Genomic DNA, 19,450 nt, shown 5'->3' on the forward strand with positions numbered 1-19,450 from the left:
CATGCCAAATCTACGCCCTTGCTTCAACCAATACGATATCATGGCAAAACGTATAATAGACATGCCAGTCCACCGTGGACTGGACAGAAGTTACAGTAATCTGCAGTAACAGCAGAGGGAGATATTTTATTCCAAGCCAACATGTTAATATTCATATTCATGGGAAAGTGTTTAAACAGACATTATTAACACATTTACATGTAAATACACATTAGCCAGGTAGCTTACTTGCTTTGTTTTGCTCACTATCGACTTCTTGCTTTTACATGACCTTTCTGGTAATGTAATTTCTGCATGCGTGTCGAATTTCACGTTTTGAGCAATTGAAATGGACACGGTGGACCATTTCAGTCACTCTTTGTCTGCTCCCTCACCCGGTATCAATTTGCCATGGGAGACCCTAACAGCGGACAACAAGGTAGCGACTCACTTTCTTGTTTAGCAAAACACAGGAGAAGACGGAAAAGAAAAGGGACAGAATAAGAAAGGGAAAACAAGGGGGAGCGGTGTACCCTAGTTTAAAAATACTAGGGGGTGGGTATTTAACGCGTTAATTGCAATTAATTAATTTGAAAAAAAAATAACACATTAAAAGAAATTACGCATTTAATCGCACTTTGCATTCCAAACAAAGGGGAACTTTTGTCAATGCACGATTTCCTGTTATACTGATTACACTGATGCACACATCAGAGCCACTCAAAGTGTCCCTTTTGTGCACTCACTGTGCCGACGGGATCTGAAAATAATGGGATAAATTAGAGAACCAAACCAAAAGGACAAATTAACATACACTAGCTTGTAAAGGCAAATCCAGAGGGCATTGAAGAGGGGATATGATGAAGGAGAAATTGTTGAAGCCATCATTCAAGCTATAACCCCAGGAACAAAACTGAAAAGCTATCTTCAGAGTAGAGTAGATTTGACTTTGCAAGCTGTCAGGCAAATATTACAGACTCATTACATTGAGAAAGATCCCACAACTCACTCACACGTGCTGTACCAGTGCCAAAAGAAACTCCAATCCAGTTTTTGATGCAAGCAATGGATTTGAGACAACAACTTGTTCTTGCTTCAGAGAGAGTTCAGTCCGGTTTAAAGTACAGTTTGGAGCGCATCCAAAATTAGTTTCTCCAGACAGTACTCACTGGACTCCATGATGACACCATCCAAGCTGATGTGAAGTTATACCTGCAAAATCCTAAGATCACAGATGAGGTTCTTCTGGAAAAAAATGACTGCGGCGTACAGTCTGGAAATGGAAAGAAAGAATAAGCTGTCAGCTGCATCAAGAGCAAAGATGGTCAAAGTTGCAGCAGTAAGTGGGGAAGATCAAGAGGTGAAGAAAGAAAGCAGTATGCACACATCAAACAGTAAGAACAAGCAATGTGGAGTGGTCAAACGAGACACATTAATGGATAAAGTTGATCAAGGCAACAAGGCTATATGTGAGGCTCTGCAGAACCTCACCACTCACATTGCCAGCCTCCAGCAGACAACCTCAGCACATGAGAATGGCCGAACCACCTCACCGGAAATACCAATCACAGCCTAGGAGCACAAATGTTAGACAGTGCCAGCAGTGATCAAAATCTTACTTAACCCTGAAGGGGAGAAGCACCAAACTGACCCATTCAGCCTCAAAGCACCTCTCACTGGTAAACAACAACAAATGGCGAAGCTGGTAGGCAAAAGATGCCAGGTCCGTGGCTTCTTAGGAGGTGTGGACACCACAATATTGTGGGACACCAGCCCACAAGTATCGATAGTGGGGACGAACTGGAGAAAGAAACACCTGCATGATGCTGAAGTGTGGTCAGTGGAAGAGCTGCTCGAAGAGGGAGCTTTAGAGCTCTCGGCTGCTAATGGGACCAGTATTCCATATGAAGGATGGATAGAGACTGAGTTCAGCCTGTCCAAAAATGCTGTGACTGGGATGACCAACAGGCCCGTCCAAGTTCCAATCCTAGTCGCCAGTGGTGACATTGAATGTCCCATCATCGGCTTTAATGTGATTTGTAGAATTAGCTTTGAGAAATGACACCAGCCAAGACTGTATCCCCACAGAGCATATGCTGGACAGATTGTGCTCAGCACTCGAGGTGGAGCGCAAAACTGCAAGAGCTGTCCTGTCTGTCCTAAAGAAACAAACGCCTGACAGTCATCTCCACATAGCCCGAGTAGGAAGGCGACCTGCGACCATCCCGAAGCGTAACATGATGACAGTGCAATGTGGTTGGTTAAATAAGAGTGTGTTGAATGGGTCACATGCAGTGTTGGAGCCGAACTGTGAGACACGATGGCCAGCAGGCCTAGTTGTTAGAGAACAGCTAATTCAGCTCCCCTCAGAAGATAATGCTAAAGTTGCAGTGACTGTGGAAAATATGACTGACCATGATATCACCCTCTGTGGTCGCACTACACTGGGGTGGCTGCACAATGTTGATGCCATCTACATGCCGCAGGTAAAATGTATGGAGGGTAAGTCTCCTAAGACATCAGACAGAAGTGCTTCCTCACCCACAGTGCAGTCCAGTCAGACAACACAAACTGAGCCCTGGGACCCACCAGTGGACTTGAGCCATCTGACAAGTGACCAACAGCAGCAGGTAAAACAGATGCTGAGGGAGGAATGCAATGTTTTTGCAAAAGATGACTGGGACACGGGATGCATTAAAGATCTAGAGCTGGAGATACAGCTAAAAATGTGCCTGTGCAAATGACATATAATGCAATCCCCAGACACCTTTATCAGGAGGTAAAATCACACATACAAGACTTACTCAATCGGGGCTGGATCCAAAAGTTTTGTTCTTCATATTCTTCGCCTTTGTTATGCGTCAGGAAGAAAGATGGTGGTCTTCGCTTGTGTGTGGACTATAGGCTCCTGAATGCAAAGACACTGCCCGACAGACATCCCATCCTGAGAATACAGGAGATCCTGGAAAACCTTGGGGTCAACTCCTGGTTCACAGTATTGGACCAGGGAAAGGCTTATCACCAGGGTTTCATGAGTGAGAACAGCAGACCCTGTACCGCATTTATAACACCATGGGGACTCTATGAGTGGGTGAGGGTCCATGCCATTAAATGTATTGGGAAACCTCTAGAGAGAGAGAAAACAGGAGAAGTGAACTGGATCTCAGCTGTCACCTGTAATGTCAACGCGTTGCCAGAGGGATGCATCATCTCAGAACCACTTCAGCCTTTTGCAGTTGATGACATCAGGGATGCCCAGGATGTGGACATAGCCATAAATTGAGTTTTGTCCCTGAAAAGAACACACACCTACCTGAAGCATAAAGAAAAGATGGCAGAGAGTGAGGCAGTTAGGGACCTTCTTCTGCAGTGGCCCCATTTGCAGATTGATGGAGATGGCATTCTGAGGCGTGAGACCACAAGGAGAAAGCAGTTAGTTGTTCCTGTCTCAATAAAGCCCATGGTCTATAAACATCTACATGAGGAGGACATTTAGGGGCAGACAGGATGGTCACTCTCGCCAGGGAGCGCTTCTTCTGGCATAAAATGAGGCAGGAAATGGAACACTATGTCACTCAGGTGTGTCGCTGTATAAAGAAGAAGAAGCCTAACAGAATAACCAGAACACCAATTCAGAGCATTGAAACCTCTGCGCTGTTTGAGATGATATCTATTGACTATCTGCATTTGGACAAGTGCAAAGGAGGTGACGAATACATACTCGTAGTCGTGGATCATTTCACCAAATATGCACAGGCATACGCAACAAGGGACAAGTCTGGGAAGACTGCGGCAAGAAAGCTCTTTGATGACTTTATCGTGCTCTTTGGTTTCCCATCCAAAATACACCATGACCAGGGGAAAGAATTTGAGAACAATCTTTTCCGCAAGCTTCAAGGCTACTGCGGTATCAGCCATTCTCGTACCTCCCCGTACCACCCACAGGCCAATCCTGCAGAGCCCTTCAATAGGACACCCCTAGGTATGCTGCTGACACTTGATGAATCTCAGAAGTCAAAATGGAAAGACCATTTGAACAAAGTAGTTCATGCCTACAACTCGACTGTGCACGAAGCAACAGGATTTTCTCCATTCTTCCTTCTCTTTGGCCGTGAACCAACCTTACCTATCGACCTGCTTTTCCCAAAAAGAGAAGAAGAGAAGAGTCAATCACATAGTGGCTATGCAGAGAAATGAAGAGGAGTTATGCAAGAGGCCTATGCAATTGCGAGGCAGAACATGAGAAAGAGTGCAAGAAGGGGACAGAAGCATGGAGCTTTGTGCTTCAGCCAGGTGACCATGTCTTGGTGAGAAATCTCACACCCAGAGGGGGTCCTGGGAAACTGCACAGCTATTGGGAGGATATGATTCATGTCATCACCGAAAGGAAAGGTCTTGATAGTCCAGTGTATGTGGTTGAGCCATTGCAGGGGACAGGAAGAAGATGAGTGTTACACCGTAACCTACTGTTGCCATCACACTGGATGGATCCAAACTGATTTTATTAAATACAGAGATAGAGAGCTGTAAAATATTACAAGGTGGAAACTTCTGAGAGGCTGGATCCACTGTAACAGAAGAGTGTACTGCAAGAAGATTGCTTCCTTGGCAGGCTGGTGAATCTGGGTTTTGGAGGGAGGGAGACCTTCTTTTCTGGACTGATGGATGGTTACAGTGAGCAGGAAAGCAGGCAGGTGGGTTTCAAGATTCTCCACAGGAAGTTGGGTGAAACAGAGCGACGCCTACTGGCAGGTAAGATTCAGGCAGGCAGCTGGTTGGAGGGAAGGACCAGCGACAGAAGAAATCCAGATAAGAGTGGAGGTGAGTGGATAATGATCTGGAGGTGCAGGAAACTGGAGACAAGGCAAAATTAAACAGAGGAACAGTTGGAGCAAGAAGAACATGGAGGCTGATTTAAAACTACTGTTTAGTTGACAATCTGATAAATACTCTGAGGTGGACCATAAAACTTTATTGCTGATTGCCTACGATGAGCCGCATGTGGAGAGAGGCAGATGTAGACCCTGAACTTCACCTGGAGGCAGGACCTGAGCTTTGAACAGAGTAAGAAAACATTCCCCAAAACACCAGCGACACCCCGGATCATGATGAACACTTGTATTCACTGATCTGAGGCTGGAATCACAGACTTGTGGTTCTAAGTAGTACAAATAATAAATAAGAGTAAAATTTGAAATGCAAGTCTGCAGCTCTCAATATATTTGTGAAAAATATCAGTTGATTGCAAATATTTTTTTCTGTATCTGCGAGTTTAAAAGACAATGTGAAAACATTTTATGAGTGAAAAAACCTGTTCTACACATTCTGACTTTTTATTCTATAAATCTTCACATTTTGTAGCATATTTAACTTGATATTATTTTAATGATTTTTGTGTCTAAATGTGAACATTTTTGAAATGAAAAACATGAACAGCAACATATGTGGGGCAAGAAACAATTCATGGTATAATATGTGCCATGCTGTGACAGCTTTTTATTTTCTTGTCATCCATGTATTATAAATGTAAAAACTGATCCGCCTCCTTTGTTCATGTTCAAAGTGTTAAACAAACAGCGTCTACGTCAAACTGCTCCACTTCCTGGACTGTGTCAAAGCCTGATAACTCCTCCCTCTTCTTCCTGAAACACTGTAAATGTATTTCCATGTTCCCTCCCCTTTAGAGCTGCAGTTTGAAGATGGGTATAACAAACATGACAGGCTCCATTCACTACAGAAAAGTATGTTATGAGATCAGAGGTCAGAATGCTTTCGTTTCTGCCAAAGAGAAACTGAGAGGAGAAATGGCGCAGAAAGGAGTTCAGCTGGACCGAGAAACTATTTCTTGTTCCATCTGTTTGGATCTACTGAAGGATCCAGTGACTACAACCTGTGGACACAGCTACTGCATGAACTGTATTAAAAGTTTCTGGGATGAAGAGGACAGGAAGGGAATCCACAGCTGCCCTCAGTGCAGGAAGACTTTCACACCGAGGCCTGTCCTGGAGAAAAACATCATGTTAGCAGCTTTAGTGGAGCAGCTGAAGAAGACTGGACTCCAAGCTGCTCCAGCTGATCACTGCTATGCTGGACCTGAAGATGTGGCCTGTGATGTCTGCACTGGGAGGAAGCTGAAAGCCATCAAGTCCTGTTTAGTCTGTCTGGCCTCTTACTGTGAGAAACACCTCCAACCTCACTATGATGCAGCTCCATTAAAGAAACACAAGCTGGTGGCCCCCTCCAAGAAGCTCCAGGAGAACATCTGCTCTCGTCATGATGAGGTGATGAAGATTTTCTGTCGTACTGATCAGCAGAGTATCTGTTATCTCTGCTTGATGGATGAACATAAAAGCCATGAAACAGTCCCAGCTGCAGCAGAAAGGACTGAGAAGCAGAAGGAGCTCGAGGTGAGACGACTAAACATCCAGCAGAGAATCCAGGAGCGAGAGAAAGATGTGAAGCTGCTTCAACAGGAGGTGGAGGCCATCAATGGCTCTGCTGATAAAGCAGTGGAGGACAGTGAGAAGATGTTCACTGAGCTGATCCGTCTCATCCAGAAAAGAAGCTCTGATGTGAAGCAGCAGGTCAGATCCCAGCAGGAAACTGAAGTGAGTCGAGTCAAAGAGCTTCAGGAGAAGCTGGAGCAGGAGATCGCTGAGCTGAAGAGGAAAGACGGCGAGCTGGAGCAGCTCTCACACACAGAGGATCACAACCAGTTTCTACACAACTACCCCTCACTGTCAGCACTCAGTGAGTCTACACACTCATCCAGCATCAATATTCGTCCTCTGAGGTACTTTGAGGATGTGACAGCAGCTGTGTCAGAGACCAGAGATAAACTACAGGACATTTTAAGAGAGGAATGGACAAACATCTCACTGACAGTCACTGAAGTGGATGTTTTACTGTCACCACCAGAGCCAAAGACCAGAGCTGGATTCTTAAAATATTCACGTGAAATCACACTGGATCCAAACACAGCAAATATGCATCTGGTATTATCTGAGGGGAACAGAAAAGCAACATTTAGGTTACAACAACAGTCTTATTCTGATCATCCAGACAGATTCACTGAATGGTATCAGGTCCTGAGTAGAGAGAGTCTGACTGGACGTTGTTACTGGGAGGTGGAGTGGAGAGGGAGAGGAGTTTATGTAGCCATTGCATACAAGAATATCAGCAGAGCAGGGAGGAACAATGAATGTATATTTGGATACAATGACAAATCTTGGACATTACGTTGTGACACAAACAGTTTTCAATTTTGGCACAACAAAGTCCAAACTGTCCTCTCAGGTCCTCGGTCCTCCAGAGTAGGAGTGTACCTGGATCACAGAGCAGGTATTCTGTCTTTCTACAGCGTCTCTGAAACCATGACTCTCCTCCACAGAGTCCAGACCACATTCACTCAGCCGCTCTATGCTGGAGTTGGTTTTAATGCAGCTGGTCTTTTGGTGGTTAAAACTGCAACTGCAGAGTTGATTAAAGTCAAATAGACCTTTGAGCTTCCAGTTTTTGTTCTTGTCTCTCTTTGCTGTTGAGAGCTCACTGTTGTGCTGTTTCTTCTCTGCACAGAGATCACTTTATGGCTGCAAGTTTCACATCTTCTGATTGATTGTCTGTAGTTACCTGTAAATTTACCTGAAACTGTATTCAAATCAATGCAACACTTTTTCTCTGTTGAGTCTTTGTGAACAGATCAGAGTGACATGTGAGAAATTTATTTCAAAACAGTTTCCACTGGACCCCAAAGTAAGTAAAGGAAGTAATGATCATAAACATAATCAAGCAATAATTCAACAGTTTTAGGGCCTCAAGTTTTTTCATTGCTTATTAAACAACAATAACACTGGAACTTATTTATTTTTATTTCTTAAAGATTTGGATTTTATTCGGGGCCAGTCTTATGTAGTTTAAATAGAAGAAACTACATATTATGTAGTTTGTTATATTTTCTGAATTGACAGGATTTCTCTTCCTTTCTGTTGTTTATTTACTTCCTTTACAGAGAAGAAAATATTGTTTTAATACAAGAAAACCGGCACAAAAAGTAGTTCATGTCTCTCAGTCAGTCCAGTGTGTGATGTGTTAAGGTAAAATATATATACTCTTAGTGATTATTTTCTGTTTATATTGTTTAAGGTAGGTCAGCAGATTAGAGATGCTACTTCTCAGTTATAAAGTGGGGGAAAGGTCACAAATACTGAGCAACACAGGAAACTGTTTAGAATGAGACGTTTTGTGCAGAGCTGCAGGGTGCAGGATGTAGACAGGAAGTGAAACTAGGCAGAGTGCGCTTCAGAGTTGTTTTGATCGAAACTATATAAGACGTGGCAGCAAGGCTGAAGATGTTTTTTTGCAGCTATAGGGCAGACATGTAGTATTGAAATATATCAAGTGACGGTTTAGTAAGGGAGGAGCGAGCAGAATTATAACATAGGGAGATGCTTGTAATGCTTCTGATCTGCACAGGATTAGCCTCAGGCACATCCCTTTCTGGAAAGTAATGATTGAATAAAATAATTTTAAAGTTTTGACTACTGAGTCGGGTTTTTCTCTGTCAGTAAAAGAATATAAAAGAACCCGATTTTATAGATGTCTCGTGAACTCAGTAAGATCGATGGGAGTTTGTGGCAGAAATTAACTGATAGATTAAATGTTGTGAATAATTCTCAAACTGCTTTGACGCTGTGTTGATGAGAGTAAATCTAAGTTTCATAGTCTTTTAAAATCAATAAAATGATGAATTCAGCAGCACGGTGGCACGGTGGTTAGCACTGTTGCCGCACAGCAAGAAGGTCCTGAGTTCAATTCCACCATCAGGCCGGGGTCTTTCTGTGTGGAGTTTGCATGTTCTCCCGTGTTTGCGTGGGTTCTCTCCGGTACTCCGGCTTCCTCCCACCGTCCAAAGACATGCAGCTTGTGGGGATAGGTTAATTGGATAATCCAAATTGCCACTAGGTGTAAATGTGCGAGTGAATGTGAGTGCGAATGGTTGTCTGTCCCTGTATGTTAGCCCTGCGACAGACTGGCGACCTGTCCAGGGCGTACCCCGCCTCTCGCCCTATGACAGCTGGGATAGGCTCCAGCGCCCCCCGCGACCCTGAAAAAGGATAAGCGGAAGCGAATGGATGGATGGATGGATGGATGGATGGATGATGAATTCTCTGATGGTTTTTATCTTGACCTACAGAAAGCTTTTCATACAGTAGATCATATCAGTTATTCAGGAAACCAGAGAGATATGGAATAAGATGTGTTGCCTGTTCCTGGTTGGAAAATGGAAAACTGTGTTGTTTATACAGAAGATACAAATTTATTGTGTTGTGGACATAAAATGTAAAGAATCTCTTGTATACAACTGAAAATGAACTGGAAATTTTTAAGATGTGGTTTGATATCAATAAATTGACCTTAATAACAAGGAGACTGAATTCATGCTTTTTGTGAGTAGAAAAGAAAATGAATGAATATGAATATTTCTACATAATTTACTTCAACTTCTGCTAGCAACACTACTGAGGTGACTATAGCTCAGGAGGTGGAGCAGGTCATCTACTCCATAATAGCTTTCAGCTCCTGTCTAGTTAAACCAATTTAAAAACAAATGAAAATAGCCACCAGTGTATAAGGACCTCGGCCCAGCAGCCAGAAATCCACCCAGGCAAAGCAGCAGCTCGGCAATCTCTAAATTAAAGCAGGACATCACTTAGACTGAACAGCTGACCTCAGCAGGAATATCCCTCCCACCTTGCTTCATATCTAGGGTTAGGGTCACACCCTAATAAGTATCGGCAAGTGGAGGCGGAGTCCACTACAAGTTTCTCCGCAGGAATAAAACAATATTTTCTTCCTACAGGGGCACAAATAACTTTAAACCTCTACCAAATTACCAAAACACAAGTGGAACATTTTCTGTGACCTACCGCTCCAATAGAAGGCTATGGGACCCACATACAGCTGTCATAGAAAAGTAAAAGATGCCAAATAGCACAGCTCATATGAGGCATTCGCACAGCTCCAGGTTCACACAAGAGAAAGACTAATTACCTGCACCTGTGCTTATTAAAGGAAAAAACCCAACTTTGTTGCTGTTTTTCTAAAGGAATAAACAATGCAAAGAAATATTTCTTAAATTGCAGTTTTCTTGGTGTGAACCTCAAAGGGTTAATGCTTGAAGTGATTCCTCTCTAAGGCTGTAAGCTGTACAGAGTACTGCACATGTAACTTTGAATGATTCTTAATGAGGTATCGTTCATAGACTGTTTTTTTGAGTATTTAATAAAGACTCAGTAAAATAAATAAATAAATAAACACAGAGTCAGTTCTAAAAAAAACAATCATCAGTGGAAAAATTAAACATAACTTTGAACTTAAGCTGCCAAATGGCTGTAACTGGTTTCAGCACATAAATATTGGGTTTTGCTGTTTGAATCCATAGTTAATGATTAATGAGGGGTTACTGCAGTGGAAGCTTTTAAAAAACAACAAACAAATTGGTGTTACTGTCCTTACAGATGTGGCAAGAGACAGAAAAGATGCTGCTGTTTGCACATATTCAGTCCAGTTTACTGAAGAACACCTCAGGCTGTCAGGTTGAAACAGTCGGTCGTGGTTTTGTAACATAAACACAGGACCTCCTCTCAGCGTCCCCGCTCAATCTGCTATTCCCAAACATGAGACTCAAGTTTCTCTGTGACTGCAGCTGCCAGTTAAAGCTGGCGTCACAGCCCAATTTAACAGCATTATGGTAGTAATTAGAATCAAACATATGATAAAGGAGAGCTCTTGAGGACAAATCAGCATCATGAGAACTGCTGATAATGAATGAAAAAATCTTTAGGAAAATTTATCTGAGGAGAATTTTTTACTTTAGTCTGGCCCCAGTCCCATCTGCTATCATGAAGAAGGCGAGTTTTTAACCTTTGCTGCAGCGAGACACCGGGTGGCGATATAGATTGGCTTCAATCTTGGGAGCTATTAGGTCGTCCATGTTTTTTTACAGTCACTGGTGCACATGAAGAGAATTTCATCTGAGTTGGTTGTAGGGGAAAGCCGGACTGTAGCCACCCTACAAAAAGGGCAAACTAACACAAAAGCATGATGACACTACACAACAAAGCAATAATAAAAAACAAAAAATGTATGATTGATGAAATCTACATGACAAAGTACTTCATTATAACAGTGACATGAAAAAATGGCATAAAATACAAATTATGTGATTGACCATTTATGATAACAATGAGCGCTACACATTCCACTTGGCCTATCACTACATACTGGCTACCTTCTGGTCACGTCCAAAAGCTGAACCAGACAAATGGACTCAAATGCAGATCACACACAGAGGCACTGGTGAATGGGATTTACAAGACTTTATTTACAGAGTGTAATAGAGATGGCTTGACGTGAACTGTGAACCATGGTGTGACGTGACCTGTGAGAGATGTGTGATTTACTTGAATGCAAGTAGAAAACATGAACTGTAAAAAATAACATAAGGCACTAGAATAACTATGAACACAGGGATTCTGTGACGTGAGGGAAAACGGAGTTTTCAGGCAGGGGAACAAAACCAGAAGTTTCTGAATCACTGCAATGAGAGGAGACAAAGTTCATAATGTGTTTCAGTGAATACCAGGTTTGAATGAATCATGAACTATAACTGTCTTACTTATTGTCACAGGAGGGGTAAGTGGCTCGGGTGAGAGGATGAGGGTTCCAGGTAGTGATGATGAAGCTAGCATGAGCTGAGGTGGAAAAGCCACAACAACCAGCATCAGAATGAAGGTGAGTGATGTCGGAATTTGATCTTAAAGGTCGGCTGGATGACTGTGAGCAAAGAAACATAAGGTAAGCAGAGAATATCACTATGACAGGTTTCAATAAGCATGATAATCTGCACTAACTGAGGTTAGCTGAAGATCTGGCAAAGAGTAGTGGTGAGCACTGGTCTTAACTACCAGCACCTTCATTGCCAACAGGCAGGAATGCAGTAACTCCACTCAGAGGTGTAACCACCAGCTCTGTGGAAAAAAAAAAAAAAAAACAGCACTCACCCAGACCATGACACTTTCCCTGTTAATGTCTGTTAGTGTCTGAGTGGAAGAATCTAAACCCCAAATTATTCTACAATACATCTGTATGCACACTAGAGAAACTAAAGGCAACCAGTGATTGGAGATATTGCACGACTAAAATTACTGCCATTGTGTGAAGTTAACTTGCAATATCATCTCTCAGTGAGTTTAATGTGCAGTTGTACCTAATCAAGTGGCTCCTGCATGTAGAATTGTCTTTCTGTAATTGTAGTTTTTACCACAACATCTAGAATACATCCTACTTATCACTGTATGTATTGAAATAATGAATAAATCCATCTTTTAATCTTTACTTCTGTAGGAGACATAACAAATCATCTAACAATATATAAGGTTATTCTAAATATGGCAATAAAAATGAACATACACAAAGTAAAATGAAATGTGATGTTCATACTGTATAAACCACTGGATACATGAAGTTTACAGGTAGCAACATTCACAAGATGAAGGTTTTGGTTGTGATATTATTTTCACTCTTTGTGAAATGTTTCTTTGTTTTCTATTATTTTAATAGTTTGTATCTCTTTTTGCGTCCAGTGAAGACGGAGCGCTTCTGACCTCAACTGAGGATATCTTCAAGACGTGGTAAACGACTGTCACTTCTACCTTGTTCTAACAACTCAAGTAGATGGTGTGATAGTACGAAGAATGCTGTCTGGCACACTTTCCTCCCTTTGTTGGCATCTGAGGATTATTTATATACCACAGCATTTCTGTGCATTCATGATTACAGTTTGCATTGTTTCTATCAGCTGTTTTCAGAAGGGTCATTTCACCAAGCTCAGATTATCTCAAACTGGTTTCTTTCCAAAGACTTCATTGGCCTCCAAAAATCATGTTTATTTGAGATGTGGTGAAACCAAAGATTTAACTCTCCATGATGCTGCCTAAATATCCCAAAATGTAACACAAATATAAAAATGTACAACTGCACCACCTGGTGGTTCATTGTTCAGTTCTAGCCAAAAGAAACTGCAGCATAGTCATAAAATTGGCTTTCTAGTTGAAAGGGTCAGAGTCTCTGATCTCAGGGGTATTACCACAGATAGGTTAACAGATTTTATTTATCTGTCAGCACTCACTACCTCCGTCTGAATGCCTCCCCACAGTTCACAATCATTTAGCGAAATACATCCTTTACTAGCAACCCTGAGTAAAGTATGATCAACAGCCACGTTCATTAACTGTAGCTCCTCTCTAATGATCTTTGGCACTTGGAAATTTGCTAAGATTTACTTTAATGGCCTGGAAAACAGACCCCATGGATCTGTTAGTTTTAAAACACTAGAATAACCTGTAAGAACCTTAAACATGTAGATGTTAATACTCATGCCCAAGTTCGACCTTTACGTCAAAAAAAGGGAATGTCCACAAAATTAACTTTATTTGCAGAAACGGAACGGCTCAATCCAGCCTACCAGCTGAGTATTATAAAACATTTATTGACATTCTTGCTCCGGTGCTACAAAAAGTGTATAAAGAAGCTTTTGAAAATGGGCAGATCCCAGCTACATTTAATGAGGCACTGATTTCACTAATACCAAAAAAAGATAAAGATAATACAGATCCATCAAATTACAGACCAATAAGTCTATTGAATTTGGACTGCAAAATACTTACAAAAGTTCTAGCCTTAAGGTTGCAGCAAGTTTTGGGTGTTATCATTCATCCAAACCAGACTGGATTTATGAAAACACGCTCTTCCTCAGACAACATTCGAAAGCTACTCCATTTGATGTGGTTGAGCCAGTCTAAAGATACTCCAATAGCAGCTTTCTTCTTAGATGCGGAGAAGGCTTTTGACAAAGTTGAATGGAGCTTTCTTTTTTCAACCTTGTTGCGGTTCGGGTTTGTTCCACACTTTTTAAACTGGGTTAAAGTGCTATACAAAGAACCAAAGGCTGTGGTAATGTCAAATGGTCTGGTTTCACCTTTTTTTAGTTTGTCACGTGGAGCTCGTCAGGGTTGTTCTTTAAGCCCCCTTTTGTTCTTAATTTTTATAGAAACATTGGCAGTGAGTATTAGATCAAACAAGGAGATTAAAGGCGTCATAAGTGGACAGCAGGAACACAAACTCCTCCTCTATGCTGATGATATTCTTGCCATTATCGTGCGAGATCAATCAATTGGAGACCAGAACAACAAACGACGGAGGCTCCAGAAAAGTGCAATCAAGCGATGAGTTTATTAACACAGGAGAACAACCATCAGCATATGCCCTGTTTTGCTCTGACAAAAATACACTGGGTTCTGGTTTTATAGCATAGAAAATTAACGCCCACACATACACGTCAATACAGGTCAAAAATACATTGTGTACAGTCATTGTTTACAGACAAGGGTACATCTTGTACATCTCTAATAACTATAAACAGACATTTAACTTCTCTTTTCTATAACACTTGCCTTTTAAGGTAATAAACTTCAAGCTTCAGGGTCTCTAAGGGTAATAATGGTTATCATTTGTGCTAGCCACACATTGTACCAATGAAAAATAAATACATTGTGTGAATAATGACAATATTGAGGTGTGAGTGTGGTTGCTGTCAGCTTTGATAGCGTATTGTACCTTTGCGCAGATAAGAGCCACACTGACACATTCAGACAGTTTAAGAAGCGCTTGGAGAAAAATGTATTTAACAAAAATACCTTGCATTAAAACAGTTTTTTTAAAGGATAAATAGTCTACATACATGTCTGAAAGTGATTATTATCAAACTACTCATATTTTATGTGTAGCCACAGTCTTGCTTCTAATTATCAGGTGCCCTCTATACTGCTGTTACACTGTTTAGGTCAAAATGAAACATTTTCAGATAATATCGACTAATATCAGTGAAAGTGATCAACTTTTCTGTACTTAATCATGAGTCAGTGAAGGACTGAAAGCCAGAGAAAAAGACTTTTATGGTTTCATTTGCTTCATTATGTGAAACATTGCGCCACCTTGTGGATAACAATCATTTCTGCAGCTATGAAGACTTTCAAATGTGAACTATTTTCAGAATAAATCAAAGTGCAGGTTTTTCTTCTGGTTGTTTCTATTGCTGTGGTTGTAGTTCTTGTAGTTTTGATCAGTCAATGTTATTATCTGACTGATCTGTAGATTTTCCTTCTTTTAGCTGTACTGACTGACCTTTGACCTCGTGTGTTGATAACTCTTCACCTCTGTCTCCTCTCACAGGAGAAGATGATCTGCAGGATCCTGCTGCTCATCATCCTCACCTCATGTGTCTCTGGTTAGTTTACAGCTTCACTTTATGAACTCCAAATAAAGCTCAACAACAGATTTGTTCCAGTTCTCATTGTGTCTGCTCCTCTCTTTCCCTCTCTGTCTCCTCAACAGGATCATTTGTAGTCAATGTGACACAGACCTGCTATCAGGCAGAAAACAGCCACAAGATCACAATGGAGTGGACGTTCACCACCAAACCTGACAGATCCACCAAAACTCTCAACATCCTCTGTGAACTCTTCATCAGTGATAAACTCTCAGTCCTGTATCAGGTTCATGAAGGTGTTGAGGTGTCAGAGTCTCAGGATGAAAAGTTTTCAGGACGAGTCCAGAGTGACAAAGACGCCCTCAGAGAAGGACGAATCAGACTCCAGCTGTCCAGACTCAGGACTGATGACTCAGGTCTGTACCTGTGTGAGGTGAACACTGATTATGGCTTCACCTCTGCCAGCTATAAATTTTGTATCACTAGTAAGTTGAGTGTTTTGTTTTTTCTGTTACACCGACTGTGTAGACTGTTCTTTTTTTAATCTTATTCATTAATTAATTTATTGACTTTTACAGATTGTTTTGATGAAGTGCAGACAGGCCTCTGTTGTTGGATTAGTACTGGGATTATCAGCAGCTCTCCTGATGATACACAACCTTATGTTGAATACCTCAGAGAGACAGCCAATAACAGTAGCAGGACACCTTCTGGAGGATGAACTTTCTATCAAGATGAGTTAAATGAGCTTCAACTAATAAACCCCTTAACAAACTCTTCAACATCTGTTTAAGTGCCAAGAAACAGTTTAGGAAATAAAAACCCTAAAAAACCATATTTCAAATGAAATGATGTTCATATTGCTTTGGGTTTAACTTTTTAAGTGTGGATAATTAAATAATAGCTCAATGCAATAGCAGGTTGTGCCTTGTTCTCAGATGGACAGCAAGTGGAGAGTGATAGATGAGATGAGGAGATGAAGGAGGAAGAGAGGCAAAGAGTGATTCACAGGCAGAGCCCAGTTTATTTCCCACAGTTTTGTTGCCCTATGGTTCCACGCACTGTCATCAATCTTTGCATTTTATTATTATCTCATAACACAAGTTAAATCAGCTCCCATCTCTCATATGGACTTTTTATACTCTGCAGTCTCAGATCAACACAGCCCTGCCCTCCAGCACTATCAGCAGCAGGAGCAGCAGCAACACCTCAACAGCAACATTGTACCCATCAGGTAAAACGCAGGCTATGTTTGCTTTGCATTGTCCCCACCTGATGACAGTGATATGGTATGATGAGATCCCATATTAGATTCTTAAAGAATGTGTGTTGTTGTTCTTCAGCCTGGTTCCATGTGCCCCTCTTTAACTTTGAGCACCCGCCTCTTTAAACATCACTGTTTAAAGGGAGAAGCATCCCCTTCCATGCTTGTCCTCTCCCAATACAGATGGAATGTCGACTGGACCAGCACAGATATGCTGCAGGACCGGATGCGCTCTCTGCAGCGGCTCACTCTCACCCATACCCACCCCTGTTGCTTGTCTTGTGTTTGTATGGTGTATTAAAATGCATGTGCTTTTTGTGCTGAGGTATTTTTTCTTTTAAATACGTAACAGCGGTACATGTATTCCGTTACTCCCCAACACTGGGTACACACTTGCTATGTTGTCGGTTGTAATGTTAGATCGCACGATTGGGAAGGGAATAAGCTGGAAAATGGGCTCTTTTTTTTACCATTTCCCCACCTGGAAGCAACGTGAGCGAGCTTATGTATCGGACGTTACCAAAAGAAGGCATCTAGCTTGGACAGCAGCTGTGAGACGAGCTGATATTCAGTTCTCTACCATCCCCAGATATCTGTTGGTGCTCCAGACATTTTCATTCAGGTAAGTTCTAAATAAGTTCATATTATTCTTTATAGCCTATTAGTTTTATGTTCAATGTGCTCTGAGGTCATAGCAAACTAGAACAAACATCCTAATGAGTGATTTTGTAAATATACATTTTATTTATAGAGTTGCTAATTGTTTTTCATTATTGCAGCAAACCAGCCAATGAAATGGATGAAACAAATCCTGACTGGGTTCCAACACTACACATGGGGCACTACTACTACTGTTTTTCAGCAGTTTGAGCCTGTGACTTTTTCTGTCTTAAAGGAAGTAAACTCTCACTTAGGACCTCCTAATTCTGCTCAGTGTATTCTTCCTTCTTGTCTTCAAGGAATCTCTTCTTGTCATTGGACCTAGTATTCTACTTTTATTAAACGCTTCCTTGTCATCAGATTGTGTACTTGCTGCTTTCAAACATACTGTTGTGCAACCAATTAATAAAAAGAAAAATCTTGATCCAAATGTGATTTCTAACTACAGGCCAACTTCTAAACTCTTATATGTCCATCATTTTGGAAAAAGTTGTTTTCAAACTCAGTCTGACAGTGAGTTAGTGAGAGTTAGTGACAGTAAGACAAACTCACTCCAGCCTAAAGAGAGGTTTTGTGCAGGCTTTTCTTGAGTTCACAAACAGTCTAAGAGCGAGCATAACTGGCAGCTTGTACCTACTTTAATAACTGGTAAGTTTCAGAAGTCCAAAACTGTCACGGTCTGGCTGGCAGACCGTGGGGATGAGGGGAATAAGGACCCAAAATGCAGGACTTGATGACGAAGGCAGTGCGTTTATTTACAGTGGTGTAAATCCAAACAACAATAAATCCCCAGTGCGATCCCAACTCCCGTTCCGTGTCTTCTCCCTTATCCCGTGCTCTATGCTCTGTCTCCGTTCCCTGTGTACTGTCCGTGTGCTGCCTCCTGGTCGCCACAATTCCTCCTGGGGAAACACGCATACAAAAGGCAGCCGTGAGTACAAAACCCAACGGCAGACTTGCACGAACCCTGCACATTAAACTGAGACTGACGGGAAGTCACTCAACGATCCAGCGTCCACACTGTTTTGAAGCTCCTCTGACGAGGCTTCATCGGCACCAGGTGTGTGTGGAGATTCCTGGGTGTGACCGGTCAGCTGGCAGGGCCACACCCACCAGGCCTGAAGGTGCCTGCCACTACCACACCCTCACACACATGCACACACCCATACACACCTGACAGTACACAAACACAGGACAGCAGCAGTGCAGAAGACACAACCCTCAAACAACAACCATAACAATAATAATAATAATAATAACCCTGAGTCCCTGGAACCGGGTCCGTGACAAAAACAACTCCCAAACCACCAGGAAGGAGACAACAGAACTGTTTCTTTTTACCTTCAATGTAATTTCTTCCATCTTCCAATCTGGTGAGAGGTTGTTGTTGCATTTTGTAAGATTCCTGCATGAAATGATTTGATCAGATATTTTTAATTTTATATTTTATATGGTATCATGTAGAGAAAAACATTATCTCTGGGTATCTGTGTTTAGACTGCTGCCCTCGCTGACAGACATGATATGTGTTTTCCTTGTCAGACATTACAAACTGATTCGCATTCAAGAAATTCTTTAAATCCATTTTACACTTGGCACCGTTTGGCCAACTGTGCCATTTATTATAAGTATTTAATATATAATTTCAAAATGCAACATCAAAAGAATATGGTGATTTATAAAGAAATACATTAATATTCTTCCTTTTGTTGTGGTTCTCCTCTGCCTGATAGCAGGTCTGTGTCACATTGACTACAAATGATCCTGTTGAGGAGACAGAGAGGGAAAGAGAGGAGCAGACACACTGAGAATTGGAACAAATCTGTTGTTGAGCTTTATTTGGAGTTCATAAAGTGAAGCTGTAAACTAACCAGAGACACATGAGGTGAGGATGATGAGCAGCAGGATCCTGCAGATCATCTTTTCCTGTGAGAGGAGACAGAGGTGAAGAGTCATCAACACATGAGGTCAAAGGTCAGTCAGTACAGCTAGAAGAAGGAAAATCTACAGTCTGACTTCATTCACTCATCACAACATCTCCAAACAGACATAATGAGGAACTGCAAAAATATCAAAGTAGGCTTGAAGCCTTTTAGAAACATGTTGTAGTTACAGAGTTTGTCCACCAGAGGGAAAAGGTTTTTTTTTATTTGTATGTGTTCATGTTATAATAATAACAGTGTTTGAAGGCTTTTCTTTCCAAACAGACAGAAAGACAA

General features: G+C 41.6%; 1 protein-coding gene and 1 long non-coding RNA gene across 4 annotated transcripts; one reads left to right on the top strand and one right to left on the bottom strand.

The window, feature by feature from the left end:
• Positions 1-5,707: 5,707 nt before the first annotated feature.
• Positions 5,708-8,825, top strand: LOC120439463 (tripartite motif-containing protein 16-like). Its single transcript, XM_039610476.1, has one exon. The coding sequence runs from the start codon at positions 5,784-5,786 to the stop codon at positions 7,473-7,475; it is 1,692 nt and encodes a 563-aa protein (XP_039466410.1). The 5' UTR covers positions 5,708-5,783; the 3' UTR covers positions 7,476-8,825.
• A 9,136-nt stretch (positions 8,826-17,961) lies between these two features.
• On the bottom strand, positions 17,962-19,163 carry LOC120439498. Of its 3 annotated transcripts, none has more exons than XR_005612665.1 (4): positions 19,103-19,163; positions 18,573-18,995; positions 18,222-18,404; positions 17,962-18,133 (listed from the first exon to the last, which is right to left on the bottom strand). It is a non-coding gene; the product is annotated as an uncharacterized LOC120439498 (long non-coding RNA). The 3 variants fall into 3 exon arrangements; XR_005612664.1 differs by having other exon boundaries at positions 18,222-18,636; positions 18,922-18,995; positions 19,103-19,161; XR_005612663.1 differs by having other exon boundaries at positions 18,222-18,995.
• Positions 19,164-19,450: the final 287 nt, after the last annotated feature.

The sequence above is a fragment of the Oreochromis aureus genome, linkage group 3 (genome assembly GCF_013358895.1).
Source record: "Oreochromis aureus strain Israel breed Guangdong linkage group 3, ZZ_aureus, whole genome shotgun sequence".
NCBI lineage: Eukaryota > Metazoa > Chordata > Actinopteri > Cichliformes > Cichlidae > Oreochromis > Oreochromis aureus.